At 42.1% G+C, this 25885-nt stretch overlaps 1 protein-coding gene across 1 annotated transcript; it reads left to right on the top strand.

Moving 5' to 3' along the window:
• Window positions 1-4026: 4026 nt before the first annotated feature.
• On the top strand, window positions 4027-5933 carry LOC128712110 (periodic tryptophan protein 1 homolog). Its single transcript, XM_053807005.1, has 7 exons — window positions 4027-4122; window positions 4191-4252; window positions 4312-4466; window positions 4539-4703; window positions 4781-5063; window positions 5132-5739; window positions 5830-5933. The coding sequence occupies exons 1-7, from the start codon at window positions 4027-4029 to the stop codon at window positions 5931-5933; spliced, it is 1473 nt and encodes a 490-aa protein (XP_053662980.1).
• The last annotated feature ends 19952 nt before the right edge of the window (window positions 5934-25885 follow it).

The raw sequence follows: 25885 nt of genomic DNA, 5'->3' as shown, positions 1-25885 counted from the left end.
AACATAGAGCAGGGTCTAAAAATTGGGATTCATTCGTGTCCAATTTTCCGGACTGTAAAGCGTGATTTAACGGATAGACGTCAAAATCGGGTAGCAGAAAATCCCACGATGGAGAACTACGTAAATATCACTTTTGGAACAACCGTATCATGCCAATGGCATCAACGAGCCCAACAGCAGCTAGTTCGAATGGGACGGCTTCGAATATTCGAACAACTCTCCGCGGAGGTCGATGGCTTCAAATTTCATTACATTTTTGTCGCTGTTGTTTCCATTGATATGGGTTTTATCTTCCCTTCCCTGGACTTCAGGCCCAGCAACACCGTGCATCAAAAGAAGGCTTCCCACCTTTAGTTGTCTTATTTTTCGCTGGCTTCACCCTCGAAAAAAAAGCCCTCATCGATGACGTCAGGGGGTTGCTTAAAAATACCCGTCGACGGTGTAATGCCAATTTCATGAAAAATCCAATTCCTCTTTCTCCTCTTCGTAACACATTTTCTCTTCGCGTTCGAGACGCTTTTCTCGCACCACGGTTGGAACGACTGGGAAAGTTTGACCATCGGTAGAGTTTCTTTTCGACGATTTTCCACACCTTTTGGGCAGTGCTTGTAGAAATGGTGGTGGTAATGCTGAGACGTTGAAATTCAAGCTCAATCTGCGGGGGAAGAAATGAAAACTTTCAGGCATTACCTCGTAATGGACATAAGACATATCACCAGAACATTTTTGCAATATCCGTTTGTAGATGTTTTTATTATTTTTTATGTTTTTCATTACCTAACGAATACAAAATTCTATTCGTTTGATAACTTTTCTTGGAAAACCTCCATTGCGTGGTTACATCTAGAGGCAGTGTAGGTGTGTACACTACATATTTTTCACCACTATTTACAAAAATCTTGTCCCAAAATTGGCTCTATCCGTCGAGACAGCGGCGCAACAATGTTTTTCCCTGCCCTCGGGTATGAATCAACCCGGTACTGTGTGCAATTCTCTTTTGGGACTTTGGGTGCTGTTACGCACACACTGTTGCGGGGCTTTACACTCTACGTCTAGCACTAACACTATGGTGTTTGTTGGAATTTGAGCGGTCATAATGGAAATTATATTACTTTCTGCGTTTTTTTTGTTGTTGTTGTACCTCCTATTCGTGATTCCTGAAATTACTTGGTAATCTATAATCAACAACATGTTGACGGGGGATGTTACACGAAGTGATAGTACATCGATTGGTAGAGTTTCGTTGTTTTGTCCAACGAGGCTTCGAGCCTTGGAACTTCATTCGTTGCTTTTCATCTGTCCCACAGTTGTGGCATATGATGAATAGGCCAATAATGCATAATACAACCATTTATACAGCTCACAAATAAACACCAATGCAGAAAAAATACATCTACCGCCATCTAAAAAATCATGACCAAATCAATCACAATTAATGACTTCCGTTTTGTTCCAGGCTTCTCCATAGTGCAGCACACACCAGAAAAAAACACACACCATCACGCACCTATTGCCCCGTCTTGTGAGTCACACAGCAAAGGGAGGTAAAAAAAAAAGTCCCACTCGCACACTGTTACAATGTAAGCGCGGTTGTGTGGATTGCTTGCCAATCGAGTAGCCCGATGTTCGAGACAGGCTGCGGATCAAGGTTGAGTTTGATAATTATTTCAGAACGAGCATCTTTCTTCAGCGCCACAACAAGCTCCATTCAAGCAGTGAAGATTCAACAAGCTGATACATCTCCTGCGAGAGAATCCGTTTTGCCACAGGGATTGGGGAAAAGAATATCTCACGATGGGATTCAGCGTACAAAAGCAACAAATCGACACAACGCGACGATCCTCCAGCCGCACAATCACAAAACCTCTCGCACACACACACTCACACAGGCGCGCGCGCGCACATCAATGTAACACACAATACTACTCTGGCAACCAACTACACACTCCTGGGGCCCGTGCGGCGTTTCCGTTAAACAAAGAACGACGTCTGTAGGTGCAAAGATCTAGACACCGCCGCAAGATGCGCGGATTTTTAATACGAACGGACGCAATGTCTTCCACCATCACCGACGGTTATTCACTTGTCCTTATTCCAAAACCTCATTCTTATCTTTACTTCGGTTGCATTCAGTACGGTTACTTTGGTGAATTTCTCACACACGCCTTCTTCAGATCTCGCACACCCATATGCACGCACTCGCAGTTTCCATGTTCACGCACACTACCGCAAAACCATGGTTGCAATCCACACACCACTTTTTCACATCGATGGAAATGGAACAAAAGCTGGATTTTTTTACATCATTACGCGTGTCATTGAACGACCAAATTCAGCTATACTTTCTTAGCTTTTGCTTTGGAGCAAATAGTATCGCGCCGTTTGCTGGCAACTATTCGTACTGCATTCGTTGCACTAAATTAAAACACACATCGTTCTTCCAGCGTGCAGGGAGCGGCTTGATTGTGTGTATTCTTCATCCGTAAGTAAATTTCACACGACGGTTGCTACTGGACAACCATTCTCGCCTACTGCTGTAAGAATTTGCCTCCTTACCGTGTGCCAAACAAGGCGCAAACAAGCACAAAAAGGCACTGCAGTTGCACACAGCAGTTAATATCTTTTTTTCGTTTAGAGTGAATCAAATGCTGCACCAAATCACACGCACAAAATGACGAACTGAAACAAACGGCCAAGCTTCTCGGTGGAGCGATTTATGTCCCAGCCCAATGCACTGTTTAATTTGTCTTGTACAAAATTTAAATTACAAGACGCATCCCGACCTACTACATATCAAATTGGAAACGTGTAGACACTCAAGAAGAAAACGGAACAAAATGATTCGCGCCAGCTATTGTATTGACGATGGACAAAGAATGCGATTCCAGGTATTCGACAGAAACAATGCACATTTGTAATTGGAATTTGTTAAGAAATACGTTGCTATATGTTAGCAAAACTTACTTATCGTAATTTCCCCGTTACAGGGTACATCTATGCAATGGAAAAACCACTAGAGCTAGGCAGGCAAAATCACTCTACGGCAGGAGCGCGAGCAACACAGACACCTCCCTCAACGAAATTTCGAACACAACAAAAACATCTTCTACAGGCCCATTCGCGATACTGTGCGGTTATGTTTCGCTGCACAGCGAAAGCTCGCGACCTGTCAAAACCATTGGAGCTTTTGAGGGAACGTCGATTTCCGCGTTCGTTGATGGAAAATACAAATCTTTGTGCATGTGCCGTATGCAACGCAGTTTAGGGAACACTTGGAGATGTGATATTTTATAAAATTACTAGTGAAATTGGGCAGATACATCATAAATACACTAGTGAAAATAGCAATAATATAAGTGCCGACCTGTTGGAAGACAGTCGAGAACAGTTGACAGTTGGTTGCCAATTAACTCTCTGGTCATTTTGAAAGAAACTACGTAGAATACACAGTTTTAATATTGAATAAACGATTTTCTCCTTTCAGTTTTGCAATTGTCTACTTTCGAATGATTTCGTTTGAGATGAAACTAAAATCTCGATTGTTCATGTTGCTGGGCGCATCTGGCAATTGAACGAGATAAAACTGCAATAATTTGACGAAGCATGTGTCATTCAGCGAGCTTTTCATTTTTGGGCTGGAGCCACCTGTGATCATGTATTAACCTTGGAGCACAATCCTGATTTGACAGCTACATTTTGTTTACAAACGGGGATATGCTGCTGCAAAGTATAATTTCACAAATTCTTTGGAAAAATGTGGTAAATAAATTATTTAATGTAATTAGTACAGTCAGATAATGAAGTATGCATGAGTCAAATGTTCATTTTACTATAATCTCAGATAGTTTGAGTGCAGCGCATTGATTTGAATAAAACCGTTCTTTGAAAAGCTTGTCAGCTTGGCGACGTCTATTGATGCACGTACTGTCACCGGAAAGATAAATAAACAATTCGTGTGGAAGCACGTGTTTGTCGGCGAAAGGTGCATATTGCTGAGTTCAATATTAAAATAATTACGTTGCAACAATGGATTCAGATCAAGAAGATGAGGTTCCGAATGTTAACTTCGTTCCCAGCTTGTTGTTTGTGAAACGTGGAGTTGCTAAAGCAAACCCCGACAAGGTATGTTTGTAGCTAGCAAATCATCCTACATTTCCGTTTAATGTGTTCAATGTTTTGCTATACAACAGGTAACATTAACACCAGCAGAGCTAGCTAGAATCATCAATGAGACTCGGGAAGATCTGGCAGAGTAAGTACCGATCAAAGAGAATTAATGAAGGTTTCTACTACTGCACCGTATGGTTACAGGGAAGGCGTTGATGAAATGGATACAACTGACGACGAAGAAAACGATGACAGTCAAAGAGGACTATCTGAGCGAGCATGCAGATTGGCGGCCACTAACCCTGATGGCACAAATGAAGTCGCTGATGAGTACAATTTCGATGCTTACGAGCAAGAAAGTGAGTAAATTTAGACGGCTGTTATTGCTTCTGGGTTCTTATTTTGCGCATCAATTGGTATTGTAATTTCAGTCGGAACGAGCGGTTTGCATTTAAGTACGGTGGCTGTCATTGATCCAGAGGAAAACATCCAGGACGATGAGGATTCCGATGCGGAAGATGAAATCATTAAACCTACGGACAATCTGATTCTCGTCGGACACGTGCAGAATGATAGTGCTTCGATGGAAGTATACAGTGAGTATATTAGTTTTAGCAAACCGTCACACTATTCGGGTAAACAAATACTTAATTGTGGGTCGTATTGATTTTAGTTTTCAACGAAGAGGAAGGCAGTTTGTACATCCATCATGACTTTTTGCTACCGAGTCCTCCGCTCTGTATTGAATGGTTAAGCTTTGATGCGGGAAGTGATAAACCGGGTAATATGTGCGCGATCGGATGCATGGAGCCGATCATTACGGTGTGGGATTTGGATATTCAAGATTCGCTGGAGCCGGTGTGCAAATTAGGTGCGAAAGGTAACCGGAAGAAGAACCTTCCAAAGCTAGGTCACACCGATGCCGTGTTGGATCTTTCATGGAATAATCATTTACAGTACGTTTGCCCAGTTGATCAATTACCATTTGAACCGTAATAATGAGAGTTTTTCTTGTGTTGTTCAGACATATTTTAGCAAGTGGTTCGGTGGATCAAACCGTCATCTTGTGGGATCTGGAGGAAGGTATACCGCACACTACCATCCGTGATTTCGAGGAGAAGGTGCAAACATTAGCATTCCACCCGAAACGTGCCGAAATGCTTCTGGCAGGAAGTTGTGATGGTAAGGTAAAGGTGTTTGACTGCCGGTCGACAACCGATGAAAGCAGTAGCTTCAAAGCGTGGGACCTTGGAGGTGAAATAGAGCGTGTCTGTTGGGACCACTTTAATCAGCACTGCTTCGTGGCCAGCACGAACGATGGTAAGATACACTACGTCGATAGCCGCCAGGAGGAACGTCCGCTGTGGTCGAAGGAGGTGCATGAAAAGGAAGTTACGGGGCTGGTTCTTAGCGCCCAGGTAAAGGGAATGCTTTCGACTGCCTCGGCTGACGGTTCGCTGAAGGTGTGGGACATTGATGAGCAAGACGCACGGATGGTGTACAAAAAGAATCCAAAAATTGGTGTGATTCAGTGTCTGGATGCTTGCAACGAAAGTCCCTTCATGTTGGCGCTGGGTGGAGATTTAAAAACGAAAAACTTTAGCGTCATTAACTTGCTGGACAATGATGTTGGTAAGTGAAATGCACAACCCCACAAAACCCCATTTTCCCATTTATCGTTGCTATTCTTTGAAGTTAATGGTTGACGGTCGCTTATTTTAGTGTCGAACGTGTTCAAATCCAGATACAATGCAAAAGAGCGGACAAACAACAGCATTGAACCACCGACGGAAGCAATGGAAGATGCAACCATTGACGATGAGTAAAGATGCGTGTTCTTAGTATGCAAATAAATGTTTACTTACAGAAGACACTTCATTCGGAGCTCTATGCATATTTGTGAGAAATGTGAGAAATTAAGTTAAACTTATTAGAAAGAGTAACAGATCAAGAAAATAAATTACTAATGCCACATGCGTTAATCGTTGCTAAGTATGGGTATTTTTAAAGAGCAGTATCCGACCACGCATTTGCTTATTTACACAACATCACACATTTGTAACAGTGCTGTCAGGAATATGTAAACAATCCTTCGCCTTCAAATTGAAAGACTCGAAGCAATACGGCCTGCCGTTCTTGAAAAAAAAAAGAAAGACACGGAGATCTAATCGTCTCGCCGTGGAGATTAACCTTGCTCATCACCCGATCATCAATCGATAGAACATTCCAAGGGTCTATTGATAAGGGGTAGCCCTCAACGGTGCGTGCGAAAATTGCTATAAATTCATCTTATAAATCCAGAATTTGCATTAGTCGTTCACAGAAGTGCATTCCTGGCCAGTAACATACTCAATTTTGAAAGCACTTTAAACGTTATGGAGTACAAAGCCGATTTGGAACGGGCCATTGTTGCTGATCTAGTGAAACCATCCGCATCCAAGCGCTACAGGACGGCGATCTACACATTAACAGCTTTGTGCTCAGTCGTTGCATTAGGGATGACATTGCTCTATCACTGGAATGAAATACAGCTCATCGACAGGCGATTGAAAGCGCAGGACGTGCAGGAGGTGATCCGTTTGACGGACGTTCTGCTGGCCAAACACGAGACAAATGCGGCGAACGTTGAGAAGTTTCTTACCCTGTTCGAGCACAAACTGCAATCGATCGAGTCGAAACTTCAGCCGAAAACGGACGCTAACGATTTCGAGCGAAACCTAACGCACGGTGAGGCAAAGGATAACACACCCAACCGGCAAGGTAACAAGCGTGTGGAAATGCTAGGATCGACTGTTTCTCCGAGTGAAACGAAAATGCGTGAAAGCAACACGGTGGAAGCCGTGGCGGTGACGTCGATCGATGCTCAGAGCAATGGAAGTGATAGTGCTGAAACAACGCAACCAGAAGCGGGACAACAGGATGAAAATCAAACCTCAGAAATATTCCGATGGGGATTGAGCTTTCCACAGGCTGCATGGGTGAAGCTTTCGACGTTTGGCATAGATTATGGTACAGCGAGCGACAATGTGGTTGTAAGCGAAGAACAGGAATAAATGGCAAAAAACAATGAAATTACTTAGAAAATACAGCTATTGTATTGGTCAGATAATAATCATGAAGAAAAATCAGTAATTCTTTGGTACGGCGGTTGCATACGCTCGGTTGAGCTTACTTTAAGGGGGTAGTATACTCTGCTGGCTTGAAAAGAATGTATTTTTGTGGTATCAATGAAAGATAAAGATAAATGTGTAACATGAATGGAACAAAAGTGATTATTCTACTGATTTCTGGCTACAAACTTCTTCGACTACTACATCAAGCGCAGCGTCACACCTTCAAGTCAAACTTCTAATTGGCGGACAATCTAGAGACCGCATCGTTAAAGCCAGAATAAAATCAATAACACACTCGGGATCGTTTTCCTGACGTAGGATTTGATGGCTATGTTGAAAAATGTAATATGGCATTTTAACATGGAATCAAGCTTTCAAATGCTATACTGAAAGATGAAAGCTTGCACCAAAAAATAATTATGCAATCTAAAGAAATATGGCTACGTATGCTGAGGGAAAACGTTATGTAAATTAGTAAAAGTTAAACCAAGATTAAGATTCGAACGAAGCGTGATTGAGAAAAATTGTTCGCCAACTTTAGAAATATGGTTTTTGTGTCATCAGATTGCTTCACGTTTTGGCTTGTCTGGACCAGAGTGTTTTATGAGCTTCGGGAAAGGTTTACAATAAAGAAGACACTCAAAGGAATCTTAAAACCGAATTAAAAAAGGGAACAACTATTATTTAGAATCCGTATTCATCAAATGGTAAAATGCGACAGATCACTTTCGATCAATCGGATTGTTTAACATATTATTGTTAGCGGGATGACTGTGGGCACGAAGGTTAACACTTACGATGTACGCGTATGGGTAGCAGCACGATCGAAAGAACCTTGCATCCACTATCAATTAACGGCCCCGAATGATGATAATGAATCGAAGCTGCGCAGATAGCTACAAGAGGATCGGTTTATTCGTCGCAAAGCATCACAATTTCACCAGTAAGGTTCGTGTTTCCGCTCCTCGCAGTTAAATGCGTTTGCGTGCGTTTACATTGCAGTGGTGTTAGCAGGATAAACCGACTTGGATTGCATACGATTGGCAGCGTAGTTAAAAGACAGTTAACAACTTGATAAGTATGGTTACTATTCGAAACGATATAGAGGCAAATGGCAACGCGAATCGTGCCACCGACAGTCCCGCCGGTGCAGTGGACGGTGCGAAAAACGTCAACCATCTTGCGAATGGGTCGCGCAGATCAACGATGGCCGATATAAAGCCGAAAGCATTCAACAGGAAGTGTGTCGGTTTGCTGGCGCTGGTCGTGTGTGTTGGCGTGTGCTTTGGCGTCGGGATGCTGTTCCTCTACGGCCATTTGATGGACCGTATGAACGAAAGCGCCGCCCAAGGTTCGATGTTGCACGATAAAAATGGCAACCCGGTCAAACCGTTCACAACCACTACTGCTGCTACTACTACCACTGCTGCCGCCACTAGTACTAGCACTACCACCACCGAGATGGTAACGACAATACCGTCGACGGTAACGGTGGTCAGTACGGAGCCCGCCATAACGACCACGACGGAAATATCCTACGGGATGCCAACACCGGCAAGGCCGAGGCTTGGCAGAATAATGTTCGATTCTTGGGTTCCCAAGTTTAACGATCCGCCGCCCCAGCCATCGATCGAATCGACCAGCGCACGGATCGCGAACGCGAAGGACAAAGAACACGTCAGCCAGCGGACCAAACCCAAGGCACCACTGTCCGATGCGCCACCCTCGGCCAGAGGTGATTTTTCTGGCGATGACACCGACGACGATGATTACGCCGAATCGGGTTCGGGATCCGGATCCGGCGAGTAATAAATCGCTAGCGGATGGTTGCGAGCGACGATCGGCACGGGCACTTGTGCAAAAGTGAGTTATATTATTAATAAACAGACGAAACTCTGATAAGTGCCAACCTCGATGCATCAACCGCGCGCGAGATGATGCAAGACGATGGGTCCGGGGCGACGCGTGTTAACACGAGAGGGAGCGACACACCGTTTCAAACAAAACGCGTTTTTGCCACAGCTAAGTGATAAGCGGCGACATTGGCGAACCGCAAGATGATGAGCCTGGGTATGTTTGAGCTCAGCAGCATTAAACAGGACACACGACGAGGCAAGCGGGGGAAGGGCATAGTTGTATAGGGAGTGCGGTTGAAACACAATAACTTTAAGAGGCCGAACGTGAATTGCGACTTTTTAATGTACTACAAACATGTTCTATGTTCAATTCATGCAGAAAAAGCGGGTGCCATGTATCATTTCCAAATTTGCATCACGATTGTTTCACGGCGCAATTCGTTCACCTTCGTAAGCAGTTATTTAATAAAGTTTAATAATAAGCTTAACATATCAGAATGGTGGCTATTACAACACGAAAAGTGAAAGAACGTGGGCGTTGAATTTTTGGATTTGTCCATCTTTTCCACGGAAATAAAAAAAAAGTTCCAAGTATGGTAATGTAAATGTGAAAATATAGTTTTTGGAAAGTAAAGGTAAGCATTTTTTTTATTATACTTCTACAGTAATTTCGACATTTTTTTATATGTTTCACAAGGAAATCTTTTCTATTTCAGGAAAAAACAGTAGATCTTTATGTAAAAATGCCTCACCTCAAGAATGAAGTCATCTGAAAAAGAGAACCTTAGACTGAGGGTTTCCTGCGGACCCAAAACATCACTAGCGCAATTTTGCAATAAAAAAAAAAGATGCACTAAAGAAAAAAATATATTTATACTTTCATTTAGAATTGCAATGTGTTTAAATGTTTTAAAAACACTATAACAATAAATATAGAAAACGTCCATGACATCATTGTTAAGGATTGATTATCGCATATATTCGCATCGCATCGAGGCTCGGGCAACAACAACCGAAATAGATGTCAGAGAAAACATTTCTCACGTTTGGGATTTGTAATAAAAATTCAGCGTAAAGTATTTAATAAACTACAGGGAAATTTGTTAAACAATTGGGGAAAAATACTACCTTGTAAAACTATTTCTAACTATCCAAATTCACCACAGATAGTGAAAAGATTGTCTTACATCGTGCGACAAAAAAAAACGTCAAACATAACTGGGTTTTTTTTACAAAGAACACAAACTTATCTGTAACTGTTTAAAATTGCTGTTTGGTTGTTCATTCCTAATCTACATCAAAGAGCTTAATTTATTGATTCCTTATCAACAAACGCAAACGAATACTTTATCGCCAAGAGCGTCACCCATATTTTGGGTGACGGAACGTTGTTAAATCTTATTAAATGTCTGTTCAATGATCAAACTTTCTGGGTACAGAAACAATAGTCACAAATTGTTTTTACAGGAAGTCTACCATTTTACACACGATTTCCCTTTATTGTAAACCCAAAAATCAATTGCTTATGTACCTTTTTAAACATATCAGCGATCCTTGTCTTACGGGCGTTGTGCGTTCTACCATCGGTGAAAGCCAATCCTAGAAAGTTCCCGCTTATATACAGCACGATCTTCCAGGTTCCACCCGGTATATGTGACGCCTCGTCGTTTTTTTTCTGGTTTTCAAATTTCCCACGCGAAAACTGAAAAACTCCCTCGGCGCAGTATGTGCACAACCTTTCTCTATTTCCTGTCACGCCATGCTTTACTGCTCATGCTTACTGTTTCCGTTTACAGCGATGGTTACCATGGCTCCACCTACTCTGGACGTGCACGTGTCAAGCGCAAAAAGGGAAAGAAAATCCTGCCCGAAGCGAGTGAGATAGAGCGAGGCATCGTGCGAGTGAGAATGGGCGCGAGAAAAAGGATTCACGTAAGTGAAGGAGACAGCGAACCCGAGGCAGGATAAAATGCCGCTCGGATTTTGTCATGGCTGGGGAGGGTTGCAGCATGTCGCTTTGGCTTCGCTTTTCCAGGGCTAAAAGGACAACAACAACTCCTCAATGTGTGGTGAATAAATGAAAGGAGGAGGAGGATTTTTTTGTCGACCGCAGGAAAAGAGGGACTCAAAATTAAGGTTCAAAAACGGTACAACCCGGCGGTGTGTTGTACGCATGTGCATCAGTGAGATCCTTTTCATCGCTTCTGCGGCACATAACTGGTCCCATCCAGCCGGCCGGCCGGAGGAATCGGTTTGGGAGGGAAGCAAAATGTCTTGAGTAGCGGGAGAGACATCTCAAATCTTGGCAAAGAATTTTCATCTTTCTCCTTGCTTTAATGGATGCAGCTCTAAACCAGCTGTGTCTCGCAAGGATACTAAAACGGGCGGGAGGACACACAGAGAGAGAACGAGCAGCAGCATTTTACGATTTGCCGTTTGATTGCTTTTCGGGCATCGTATTCCCGGGTTGTCTTCAGAAACAGCGAAGGAACACTCGCGCTTGGAGTAGTGCTTCTGTTCTCGTTTCAAAATAAAAAAGAGAAAAAAAACACACACATACACCCATCGAGGCAAGACGCATTTGCTGCTTATCTTTGAGCAGCGCTGTAAGCGATGGGGGAGCTCGGGAAATTGGGAAATGGTTTACGACCATAACGCCCCCAGCATAACTCGGCGCTGGGGTGCTTCATTTATCTAGGAAATCTTTACGACCCACAATCCGAACGTCGAAATTGTCTATCTCGGTACAATGGGACTATATAACGAGTGCCATTTTGCTTTTTCACCAGTTTTCATCTAAATTTAGTAAAGGGGGTAGTAGAAAAATGGTTCAATTTCAAATAACTTACATCAGCAATCAGAAGATCGGTAAGATTCTATTGAAATAGGTGATAAAAAAAAGAAAAATTAGCATTAAAATAACTAAAATCTCCACAAAGCAAGGGAAAAATATTACGAAACCTCTACCCAAAAGGCATGAACAGTTGTAGTCCTACTAGGAATGAATGGCAAGAAATTACTAGGACATTATTTTCAACTTGAGAATTATATCTCTGTGGTACAAGTATTCAAATTTTCCATGCAAAATTATTCCTTTTTCTTTATTTTCTTTGCTTATCTAAATTCATTTTATAAAGAAAGGTTAACCAATTTTGTATAAGTTAAATAATGTTTTTTAAATTTGAGGTGATAATATTGTACAACATAAACGACCATAATTAACACAGGCAGTGTTCCTGGCATTATAGAGGGACTCCTGAGTTATCATCTGATACCATGAATATACAACCTGGGCCATTTAGTTACAGATAACAACTATACCTTTTTAAAGAAAGAATGCTTCGGCGTATTAAATTTCAAACACTGGAGTATATTCGGTCAATCAGTAGCGAGTTCTTTTTAACTAAGTAAAGACTTCATTACATTCTTGTAATATATTCATAAAGATCCAGGTTTCATAATTGTCTGGTAAAATTCCAAGAAAGTTAAATTTAGTAGATAAGAAGTTCCTACTGAAAAGTGTTAACTGATTCACGAGTGGAAACCTCAAAAGTTTAATGTTTGAACGCGTTTTCTGATAACATTTCTTAAATATCGGTAACCACAATTTTCCCACGAGACTCACAACCATTTGAATGAAGCATTTAATCAGTTCTTTTCGTCCCAATCGACAAATATTCCCAATCGACAATATTCTATAAATTTAAAACCTCTTTTTTTTATCATTTTTTGATAAATGTTTGACAAAATTTAAGCCAAAAACCCTTTTTTAGTTGAAACTTTCGGTAATGTTTTAAGTGGATAAATTCAAAATTCAATTCATCGTGTACTTTCTTATCATACTCACATTTTTGTGTTTATAATAATTATTTTAGATAGTTTTCCTTATAAAATAATAAAAAGCTACCTTTTCTTGAGCTTTTTGTTTATGCACGTCCTAATCATTAGGTAATGAACATATACATCAAATTAAAGATAATCTTTTGAGTTAATATAGTTTTTTTTAAAGGAAATCCAGTATTTTAAATGCAATAATATATCGTTATATATTTTCGGGATTGACCATAACTGATCACAAATGTCCTTTTAAAATTTTGTCTTTTTAGTGTGAAGTTCGTCGCTTGTTGCCATATGTGAATATGTTTCGCTTTATGATTGTAAATCTTTTTTATAATTAGTTTTTTAAATATTTTTATACTTATGAAAAATGGAAAGACATTAATATCGACATTAATATAGGCGTAAAGCACCAAAACAAAACAAAAAGACCCGATGATGAAAGTCTTGCTAGCGTGAGTAAGAGTCTTTCTGCGTAAGTGGCGGTTTGTTCTTTGCATTCATTATGACGACTAGTAAACGTTCCATTCCCGTTTGCGTCTAAACCGTTCTCGTTTCTGAATCTTTCACTACCAACGAAGAAGCCATATTTGCCATTCAGAAAGTTCAGTACTAAAAGCAGACCAACTGCGGCTAAGGTTAGAACAGGTTATCATCATCGTTCGCGCAGATTGTCGATTTCGTTTCACTAACCGGCAAGTAAAACATTATGGACCAAAGAGAAAGGCATTTGGTTATGGCAAGGTCAGCAACTACACATTTACGGCGTGCGTGACCGTTGCGTCTAATGTGAATTTATACCAGGAAGTTGAAGTGCTAGCGAAGTATTTCATGTAATATTTCTTGGCCGGCGGATGGATTCGAACCGCCGGGTGAAGTTATTGGCGCTGCTTGCTGATCTTCGAGCGCAACGCACCGGAGCTTGTTTCGTTCTTGGCCAAACACACACGGTGCGTCGTGCGTGCGCCGTGCCACACGTCCTTTCACCAGGTAGCGAGACAGATTCACAATCACAAACCCGGCCCGCACTTTCACGATCGGCAAAAAGGGGTTTTACCGTAGGCGAAGGTCTGCACCATGCCGCGTGGAGGTCTGATTTTACGATTGGCTGCCATTGCCCAAACAAGGGAATGCTGACCGTGTTGTGTTGCGTCCGACATCATCAACGGGTCGCCGGGAAGGAAGCGGGCCGGCGCTGGCGCTCGGAAGATTTTGGGCCGCAGAACACGAGAACATTGCGGCAGAACCGAAAACTAGATTTAATACCCGTTTTAAAAGGCTGGCGGGAAAGATCTCCGCAGGCTTACGAAGGTGTCAGTCAGTGGAAAAACAACTTTTGCAACTTTTCTTCAGCTGCAGCCTCGGTTCGGTGCGTTTATTTTCACTCACTGCTTCGCTTCTGCTGTTGCTGATTATTGTTAGCGGCAGCCCGTGGCACGATCGGGCAAGGAAATTGGTAAACCAATATCCCCATCTGGATGAGTGTCGAGTCCGCTATCCTTGAGCCATATTCCAAATGTCATCCATACTCACTTACGTTTCCGTGCGGGCACATTTGTGCGCTAATCGGAAGCATAAAGCAGAGACGAAATCGAACCGAAATTGTACAAGTTTGACCAGATTGTTCTGGATATTGCTCTTTAAGCTCGTTTTTTTAAAGCCTTTTAGCTGCAATTATAATGTTGCTCACACACACACACACACTGTAAGAAAACGGACAAAAACTTATCATACAAAAAAGTAAGGTTAACTGTTCCAGGAAGACGAAACCGTTAATATTTGTGAAACAATTAAAAGGCAGGGGTTTTGTTACAGTTTTTTTTTGTTGTTGCGGAATCTATTAACGATACATTTCATGTTTTTTTTCTGTGTTTTGTTTACAACTCAAGGATAATTTCCAATTTGTTTTGACCTTTGCAGACACAGTTTTAACGGAAAGAGTTAAAAAAAATCCTCTGACCCCGGTTTGTGCTTTCTTTCACGCCTCCAAGGACGAGGCACGGCAAGGATAATTGAAGCAGCAATTGCTGAAAGCAACCCGAAAGGACGAAATTTGTTCGGAAAAACGGAGCAAGGTCACGGAGCGGCTTTTGGGACCATCCGATGTCGTACCGCTGTGTGTGCCGTAAACCTTACGGGGCCCCTTCTGGTTGACCGTTTGCCGGCCCGTGTAGAAGTCCTTCGAATATGTTGGGCTAGTTTTAGCGCTGCCCGTCCCTGCACATCCTGCAGCAGTTGCTCGGTTTTAATCATTTAACTGGTTCAATGCGTTCTTAGGAAACCGCTCGAACCCTGAACCCGGCTTCCCGGCCATCCCGTTATATGCCGTGCGTAGGGCCAAAAGGGTTGGATGCGTAGGATGCACTTTTATATGATGGGTGCTGTAAACCAATAAACAAGCCATCGTAAAACGGTCGCCCGTAGGAAATGTTTTTCGACAATCACACACCCCCGCCCACGGTGGAATCCTTCCGGGACCCGGGATTTGTAGTTTGTGTCGAGGCCGCTGTCAGGTTTGCCTCTCGCAAACGCGGAGGTTAACGGGGACCATTTTATTGGAGCGGTACCGTCCGCTGGGAACAGCGGCGGTGGCGACGGGAGGCCACCGGGCTGTCGGACCTGGTGGATGACCCTGGGGGATTTGAATACGGTGGCATCGAACAACACGCCCTTCCGCGCACACGGAAGGTTTTATGGTGGTTCATCAATGTTTCAAAACTCAATCTTGCAAAACCCCTCTGCTACTACACAGGCAACCAACCAAAAGAAAAAAAAACAACACCCGTGAACCCGTGTGTCTCGCTTTTTGATGGCGTTACATTACGATACCGCAGCGCCCTGCCGATGGTGACGCGTGACAGTGCCAACCGCTTGACGCCCACTTCCTCCAAAACCCGCCGGCTAGATGCGGACGGCCGGAATGGAACGTGACGGAACTATACGATGCATGGATTACATCGGCAGTCTCGTGGCCGGGGACCATTTTGTGTGTGTGACCGAAGACTTTCTGTACGATGGCATGTCACCCCGCATTACTCCCCGGGAACCCCCGAGAGAGTTGCAACACACATCACAGAATGACACCGTTTTTTTTTTTGGGTTGGTTTTGTTGTTGGTTTATGAACAATTACCACATTCGATTCCGGGGTAATTCGGGTGGAAGTGGAATTTGGGGGAAGTTCGCGATAATCCCTCAATTATTCACAACAAACCGGGGGGGGTAGAACGTTACACTTATGCGCCGGGATTGAGCGGTAAAGGTATTGTTGCCCGGTTTGTGAATGGAAAATTATGGCTTAATATGGCTACCTGTTGATGATCATAAATCGAACAGCTTTTAATTGGTAGTTTGGCCACTGTATGCCGGCATCGTTGATTATTATAGGGGTGTTGTTAGGAAGGTGTAAAGAATAGAACAAAGCGGCGTAGAAAGACATTTTTAAAGAGCAGTAAGCTCTGCATTTATCAGATGGATAATGTTTATTATGTTCATGCTACATTGCGTTAATTATCATTGGGAATGGTTTAGCCACTTTTTGCAATTGATTTTTACTCAAATAGATTCTAGTAGAAAACTCCCTTTTTTACTGACCGGAATTGGATGAGAGGTACCCATTCAGGTGGATTATGTATCTGAGACTTTCAGATTTGCTTTACCTATAAATATGTTTATCTAAAACATTTTGTTTTGTATATTTCGTGTAAGTTGTACATGGTTGTAACGTGAACATATCGTAGTTTTGCTAACCATCAACAGATGGCGCTGCGGTTGCTAACATCTTCAATACCTCTCTGTTTTACAGTTCTCGTCAAATATCGAATAAAATATATCATTTTATAAACTGTTTTGGATTCTTAACTGATGTTTTCAGCTAATTCTATCGTCTAATTTTTAAACTGGATCATCCTCAAGTTTTATCATGAATTCTTTGAATGTCTAGACTCTTGAAAGTCTAGATCATTGAATGTAGGCTATTGCTCTAATAAACTTTCATGGATTTTAATGTTACAAAACAAGCTAATATTGATTCTTCATAAAAAAGTGGGAGAATTTTAAGAATATTTTTCTACAACGTTAGGCGGCGCATGAACAATGAAAGTTCCGACAGTTGTAACCACCAGCATTTCGTTGTGGGTGATGGGAACTATAAGTTTTTGATAAAAACAGGATTCAGAATCACAGAAGACATCAGAAACACTTCGTCATGCAACAAGTCATTACTTATAATTATAATAATTGGATGGAAGTATAATTGGATCACGTGTATCTTACAGCAATTTGAAATTATATTGAGATCTCAGTTGAATTGTTCTATGACGTGTATACTGACGGGAACTTGACAAATACTAGAGTCGTTTCGCGAGTCGTTATAGAACGAAAAATGTATTATTATTTTCTACAAGACACAATGGAGAAATAAACGTCATAATTAATATTTTATAATAATGAAGAAATTGATAAGAGATGTTTTAAAACAATAATAAAAACACGAGCATAGTATTACGAAGAATGAGGGTAAGAAAACAAAATGATTGGCAATGGTAATTTCTTATCAATTTAAAGATGTTGATGTCATCAAGTACTCGAGATTGAAATAGATCACTTTATGCGGAAAGTAATATCGTTGATGTTTGGCCTAAAAGACAGAATGGAGCTTGAACTAGGGAATTTGATGTACTGAATCTTATGTTATGCTTTTACTTTCTAACTTAAATTACATAATTTATGATGAGATGAAATTGATGTTTTTCATCGAGTTAACTCTTTTAAATATCGGCCAATAATAAATCATGATAGAAGATGTACAATTCTATCTAGATTATAATAAAAGTTAAGCATTTCTTATAGTTAACCTGTGTTAGTTGCATATTACTTAACCTTAACCAACAGCAAAACAATTTCACTTTCGCTTACGCATCGCGATTCTTCGCCATGAAGGCAACCGCCATTACCGCGGCCAGCCCGAGCTCCGTTTCGAAACCTCTTTCCGCTAGATTTCTTAACGACAGCTAAGACGAGAGGAAACTAACCACCCGCTCACGATCGCACGGCCTGGACTGTGGCAGGAAAACGCAAAGCCGCAGCCGATCGCAACAAAACAAAATGCCGCCGTTTGGAGGGAAAGGCTATCTTTGAAAGTGTGCCAACATCAATGGCCACGGCCAAGCAATAAGGCTTTTTTTTCTTTTGAAGGCGCTCCAGACAAACCGTGCGGGCGTCCCAGCAACATGGTGCGACCACACTTAGGCACACCAACCTAAACCTAAAGCATCGCTTGCAAAGGCCCGCACTGGTGTGTACACATACATGCAGAAGCAAAAAAAAAAACAATCTGAATCCATCGGTGAACGGGCCAAGAGTCAAGGGAATGGAAAACGAAGCAAAAGCCTTAGAAAATTCATTCCCCACTTCCACCCAACAAATCTCACACTCTATGGAATTGCATAAGCGCCATCGGCACTCGGGCTCAGCTGGGCAGCCTCCTCTCCGGTGGTATAATAACTGGTTCCGAAACTAAAAATGGAAAATAGAGTTAGACCGTTTTGTCCATCGCTTGTCGTTCAGCTTCCACCATGCAGAACACAAAAAAAAACCGACTTAGCGGACGCGCACGATCGCAGGGACTTGGCTTACTAAATGTTATTTTTGGACATAGGGTGGAGGGCAGGCAGCGGGGTGGTAGGACCTGCGGTACATGGCCACCATGGCGGTACCAGGCAGTGATTGGAAACGGCAGAAAACCTGGCTGTGTTAGTTAGAGGGGTTGTTTCATTGACGCAGCTGAGACCCTGTGAAGCCTTTACGGTGGTGTTGGTCAAGCACTAGTCACCGCTAGTGGTAGTGCCTAGGTGCCTAGTTTCTTAAGGGGGTAGTACACTCTGCCGGTTTTTTTTTTATTTAAAATCTTTAATCTTTTAATTTAATCTTTGGGGTGTCTTCTTCGAAGCCTTTGAACAATGCTCATAAAATGCTACAATCTTCAAAGGTGGGTGGTTCAAATTATCAATGTTGCTTATCTCTCCGTACACGTCGATTATTCGGAACCTAATTAACCGGCGGACGGATTATCCGTGTGATGAAACATGACAGCTAGTAGAACAGTTTTGAATTTTTAACCGTATAATCAGTTGACTCGAGAGGAGCTTGAGTGTTTGCTATAAAGAGTTTATCTAGTTAAACTGCCTGGAAAATGTTTCATATTGTTAACAAACAGTAACTTTGAATATTAAAAACATATGAATACTTTGAAACGTTGACCTGTCATCTTCATGTTCAATTATTGAGCGTACAAAGCTGAATGTCCTGTTATCCGTGGAAATCGATAATCCGTCATGCGGTTGGTCCGCAGTAGCCCGGATAATCAACGTTCTACTGTATTCGATAAAACCTAAGTACGATGGCAAAAAATCGATTGAAAATGTAATGAAAAATATAAAATATATGCTTTGCGATGTCTACAATGTCCGTCGATGCCGTCGGTGGTGCATCACTTCAGTTGACATAGAGCCCGATGGAGATGTTCCCTGACGGAGGCCTAAAAAATAGTACTCGAACCCGAAAACAACCGCTACACTAGCGAGCTCTACGAGCTGTACGATAAACTGACTGTCGTTAGACTTGGCAGGCTCCAGAGGGCTGTTCACGAGGTGTGGATAATGGATTGACTGAAGAAGGATCGGTTTATAGGACTGCAAGCAGGCCAAGACTTCGAAGCCTTGTGTAGAGCCTGATAAGCAAGTTAATAAGTCGAAGTTATTAGTCAGTTATTATATTCTACAGATTCTAGAAATAGATGGCATTCTACTCTTGTCATGTACAGGAGTCCTTTTTTATATAGGCTTGACGGGAGGAAAGAGGTAAGTTCTTTTAAAAAAAAGTATTCCTAAAATCACCATATTTCACCAAACCAAGTGTACTACACCCTTCGGTAGGAGAAATACTAGCGCCCCCAGGCAGGCTACGTCAAAAGCGGCTTATGCTTCAGAGAAAGGCGGAAGGGATAGGTTTGGAGCGGGTGTGAAGGGCGACCAGCGGTGGCGCGTGTGCGGACGGATGGAAACGATAAAGGTTGCAGGCATACGTACTACGAACCAATTGGTAAGTAGGAGGAAACCTTCAATGAAAACGAAATCGAAAGTAGAAGCCTTCGCCATGGTCGCCGGACTGGAGAGAATTTAGTGATCGGCCATGTTGGCGCTTTGGACGGTGGCGTTGGATGTGAATAGTTTTCTTAGGCTACACCGCACCGTACTGCCCCGCGCTATCGCACCGGTGCCTTAGTAGTGTAGCCTTGCCGTTATGCTTTTGGCTTTTGGGTCATGACACGTCGAAGCGACACACGCGTGGACATCGAGATTTCCTCGCACACTTGGACCGCGGATCGGTATGCGAACGGAGAAGTATTTGTTTAATTTTTTTGTTGGTGCATAATATTCCATTACACACACGTCACACAAATGCTAATATATCACGTCAATTGGCAGCGATACAGCAAAGCCTACGTGGAGTTGAATTAAAACATTGCAATCTCGGCTAGATGCTTGTTGCCATGGGACAAACAAAACCACCCGAGAGCTGCAGCTCCAAAGCTCCAAAGCGATAGAGCGAGCGCTCCCAACGCTCGGTTAGCTGAAATGTTCGACCAAACTCTCCCGCAAAAAAAAAGACGCACACACGTAGATGATGATGAAACCACTTGCCTCCCGCCAAGCGCTTGCGACTGAAGGGTGGTAGTACAGTTTTCCGTTTTCCTCTTTACACTTTTCTGCGTAGGGATTTGCAGTACCAGGCGCCCAGCAGCTGGTGGAGCTAGCAGCTTTGAGAAAAGCTCGGGCTTGCCTCGATCGTGCCATGGGTTTTCGCAGCCAAATGCATTGCACGGGCGTTTGGCTGGTTGCCCTGGTCTTGCTTTCGCTACGCGGTGGGACTTTCTTTGAATACAATCCATGCCGCTCTGGCCACATCGCCACCATCGCTACCGATCGCGGCAGCTCGGATCGGTTCTGTTGCCAGCTACGAGCTTCTACTCCTAGCCGCTAGACGCAGTCGGCGCGGGTGCCTTCGCACGTTGCTAACGCTGCCTGGTAACGATCATTGCAGCATCGTTTTACCGTGGCCCATGGAGTGAAGTGCGGCCCGATGCTTGACGTTGACCTATATTTCCTAGTTTTTGCTGGCCCTGTTTGCCCTCATCTGCTGACGAACCTCCGATTGGGTTGTGCTTTTTGCTTTGCTTTCATTTGGTGTGGCGTGCTGAAAGGTAAGAGGTCGCTATGCTGTTAAATGTTGAATTGCACTCTCACTTGCTGTTCACTGTTTTGGCATAAAATGTCATTATAAAAAGGAAAAACTGTAGCAGAAATAATGTATAATGAACCTTAAACATATTATTTATAACAGTCATAAGTGTTGCGTATAACAGTATAACAGTGCGGCAATAAAACGCAAACGCAAGGGAAAGGATCGAACTGGAAAATAGGTTGAAGTATTGATTGCCGGTTAGTTAGTTAGTTATTGTGTTGCTGGTGACAGCATGCTGGTAGTATTGCGTTTATTAGCGTGGGAAAACCATTCGTCTCAAACGATTGTCCGCAGAGTGATGGCAAACGAATAACTTGCCATGAGGAAATCTAAGGTTATCTTCTAAAATGGCGAAAATATTAATTTAGATAGTCACGATAACTTTCAATTGTTGGCTTGTTTACACGTTTGTTGTATTATTCGTTCCAAGTGTCTCTAATTTCAAGTAGATTTACCCCAGAAATAGAGGCTTAGCGTTTGCAATTCTGGTGCATTACTTCGTCAAAGCCAGCGGAAACTTATCTCTTGGTGAACGAAGTTATTTAAACAAATCCAAGCGAGAGGAATTATGAAGTTTTTCAACCTAACAACCGCAATATTTCCGTAAACTTGACGTAATCACGAATTCTAGCAACATTCTAAGTCCTGTATTCGATTAGTATCGCTTCTAATAGAATTGAACATATTAATTTTAAATTTCTTAAGTTTTTACCTAGTTCCACGGACATTCCTTAAACTCCATTCTATTTCTATTGTAATTCTCTTCTTCGCTTCATCACAATCATTTGGTTTGTTCTGGTACTACACACTTAGTAGCTTGTTACAGAGTTGAGGAGTTGCTTCCTTGATTTCCTTCCTCTTATACGCCTCTTAGACATGGATTTTGTCCAAAACCGACAGAAAACAGAAGGATTTTTGGGCCCGTATGTGTGGATGGACCAGGACGAGTTTTGCTGCACGAAGAGCTACAGCGGATTAGACTCGCCAGGCTTCGGTGGGTTGGTCACGTCATGAGAATGGCACTGAACTACCCAGCCCGTAATTGACCGTAATTGAATTGAAATTGTAGTTTAGATTGTTGGAAGTGATTTAGAGGACTCCTGCAGCAGGCCTAGACCGCGAAGCAGTTGTTGCGCCGGATAATTAAGTAAGTAAGTAAGGAATTAAAATAAAACAAAATTAATCTAAATGAGACCATTCTACACCAAAGTCCAACCAATTATTCTTTTTCTGCCGAGAATGTAATACGGTTATATAGAATAAGGTTATTTGACAATTCAAATGTTTCCTAAATCAAATTAATATTAATGTAGAAAAATTAGAATATTCGATAAAATTTAAGCAAACAGTTGAAATATATTGAAACGAATTAAGTGAACTTTCACATATATGTGTTTAGTTACAAAAACAAATGGGAAAAGAATTCAGCATTGTATTGTGGTAAGTAAGGGTTGGTAAAGTAGGCAGGATAGTAAGGAAAATTCCTTCAAAAAGAACGTTATTAAATGATAGTTTAATATGAACGATACTCACATAAGACTAAACCATGGAATGGATGATTTTTGAACAGGATCGCAAGCAACCCTTCAGCATTTTGAAATCGAAGTCTGATAGAAGATAAAGATAGGCGTGATATAAATTATTTCGTCCTTTCCCGCCACCGTTAGTTTTGGAGCTATTGAGAATATTGTTAAAGTAATAGATATTAGTAACAGTTAATTATCAACGTCTTTTTTGCTTAATTAGCTCGTCCGATAGGGGTGGAAAGCTGTACGGAATTTTTCATTTAACTGTAATGAAACTTACCCCATCCGTGCGCATCATCCCTTGTCGACTTTGCCGTCGGTTTTTGGGTAAAATGTCCAGTGCTCCGTGCTAGCATCCACCAGTTAAAAACCGGTGGGCGAAGCAGTTGCAAACGGTGCCGGAAACCCAAACGCAGTACCGTAATGTTTTCAACAATCTTCCCTGCTTCTTGGAAGAAACTCGTAAAACTCGAACGATAAATTATGTTTTACTTACAGTTTAACTACATTGTCGATAGGAAAAACTGGGATGAATTTCGTGTACCATCGCTGCATCGTGCGCCCTTTCTTCCAGGGATCCGAGAACCCGGGGAAACTTCGGGGACGTTTGGCCTGCTTTACAAAAACCCGGCAAATGCGTGCAGGAAGCTTACGTCCAGAGGGAGCTGGATAAAGTTGCCGCATAAAAATTTTAATGGAATCACCACCGACACGCGTATGTATGGACATAAATAATGCCGGGCCATTGCTTCGTTCCAGCCGACCGTGTGCTGCAGATAGAAGATAGAAGCTGCCTGTTTCCCATGTCTGCCCTTGTGCCCTCATCATACGTTCGATATTAGGCGGTGGTGTTGGATTCTAGCAGTGGTCGTTGATAAGGGTCAGAAGCAATGGCGCGGCTGGAAACGAGGGAAGTAAGCTATTGCGCAATACTGTGCGTAACAATCCCGCCCGGCCCGGGGAACGGAATGGGGGAACGATGGGAGAAAGGCCGGGAACCCCGAACCCAATCCCAGGCAGTGGGGAATGAGGGAAATGAGCGATCCCTTCAAGATGGCCGTAATGCATCAGGTTCTGTTACCCACTGTTCGGGGTGTGGGATTCGAAACGAAAGTTTCACATTTCCCCCGGTGCGGACGCCGTACCCATGTCGAACCGTACGTTATGTGCGTTGGTCCTGGGGGTTGTGTAGCATGGCAGCCGCACGCAATTGTATGCGATGGCTGCCATTTTCGTTACAATTATCTAACAGTTCCCTATAATGGCCTTCGTTGTTTGGCGGTCTAGAATAGGCTTTCATTCGTCGTTTGCGTTGTGCGTGTGTGTGTGTTTTTTTTTGTTTGTTTCTTTCTTCCCTCTCTCCAGTGATTATGTACCGAAGGTCCTTTGCCCTTGGCTGAGAACATCTGCAACTTGTCAACGATGTTCCGAGGCAAAACGAAAAATATATACCAGACACTGTCTCGCAATTTGAACCAGGAACTCTTATCCTTTTTTTTAATGGCTTTTGTAGGGCATTCCACCGTTGATAGATTTACGAGCTGTTTTTTTTTTTGGTCGTTTCTTATACAACTTCGAAGATTTTTTTTCCTACAAACATAGTGACGGTTTTTTTCTCTAATGTCCAAAAAAATTACAACATTACACCAAGCTTATAATTTTATGGCTGATGGTATGTTTTTATAGCAAAGTTGCATATCCTCATCAAGGCACCTTCAAGTGACAGTTTTTACTAAAGAAACTGAAATTTACTTCCTCTCATCGCGACTGTCAAAGACCATTTTAATTAGAAATCATATCAAACAGATTGATTGTTCCGGCATTTTATGTTAGTTTGCTGCATTTTTTATACTTTTTACTCAATAAACAAAATAAACCCCGAAGGAGGAAACGATTTTCATGTCGATTTCATTAGATTGATTCAGCTTTTACTCGCATTTCTCTGTGTGTATCACTATTTAAGTAGTTTTTTTAGTTGTTTCGAATTATACTTGTACGAATTGTACGAATTGTTCGAAATACTTTAAGATAATAGAAAAATAGCTTAATAACAAAATTTTATAGCAAATAGAACATCGACAGTGTATACCATGGATAGATTTAGTTTAAGTTTAATAAACTATTATTAATTCTATAAAGTGATTAAACTTTACTTACCATTGATTGAAAGTTTATGTAATTGTGTTCGTTATTGAGTATGCTATTGCGTTTAGTGTTTTATATCTTTGATTGCTAATTACATTTCAGTTACAGGTTTCCGTCTATACCAAAATTTAATCATTTTTTGCCAAACACAAATCACAAAGTAAACGTTGGATTTTTATATCCTTTGCAGACTTAGTTGGTCGAATTCATGCACACACACACACATCGACTGTTGATTACGCGAGGTGGAAGTTTTTTTTACGATCGGGCGAAATTCAACCGTGAAGAGGAAAAATGGGTATTCCCCGCGGAACGGAGCTCGAAAATTTTCATCAAAATTCGTTATCATAAAAGAAAATCCATCTCAGGGCGGCGGCACCAAACGGGAAAACTCTTCCAAACGACCGAGCTCGTCCTTGCACTTTACGACTGCTTCGGCCCGTACTCGGCGAATGGCAAACTTCCGGTCGTTTCCTGATTCGGTGTATAAGTTTTTTCTTCTCTCACTCTCGTTTCGTTTCAAGATTTTTAGCTCATTTCGGCACAAACACAAGCACAGGGTGGACCGACAGAAAGAAGCAAACAAAAAAAAAATGAATCAACTCAAGTAAGTGGTTCAACTTGGCGTAAGGAAACCGGCAACAAAAAAAAAAAAAGATTACAGAAGAAACCATCAGAAAATCCTTCTTTTACGCTCCATATAACACGGATCCATGGCTGCGCTTTGGGTGGGATTTCGTAATTTTCCCGCACAGTTTTATTTTCTTTCCGTTTCCCGCTTTCAGTTTCCATCGCACCATTTCAGAGTTTCAGCGCATTGCGTGTGTGTGTGTGTGCGCGGCCTTTTTTTTCTTGGTTGCGTTTTACGAGAAGGCTCATAAAATTTCTTTGCTTTCTCAGTTGTTCGCTTTTCAAGGAAACGTTATCCCTCGGGCGCACGAATAGGTGGCCCCTTTGTGCTGTGTGTGTGTGTGTGTGGCGAAGGAGTGTTCTGATTAG

Source organism: Anopheles marshallii, chromosome 3, assembly GCF_943734725.1.
Source record: "Anopheles marshallii chromosome 3, idAnoMarsDA_429_01, whole genome shotgun sequence".
In the NCBI taxonomy this organism is placed as follows: Eukaryota; Metazoa; Arthropoda; class Insecta; order Diptera; family Culicidae; genus Anopheles; species Anopheles marshallii.
The sequence above is the reverse complement of the archived record's forward strand: the minus strand, read 5'-3'. Positions and strand labels throughout refer to the sequence as shown.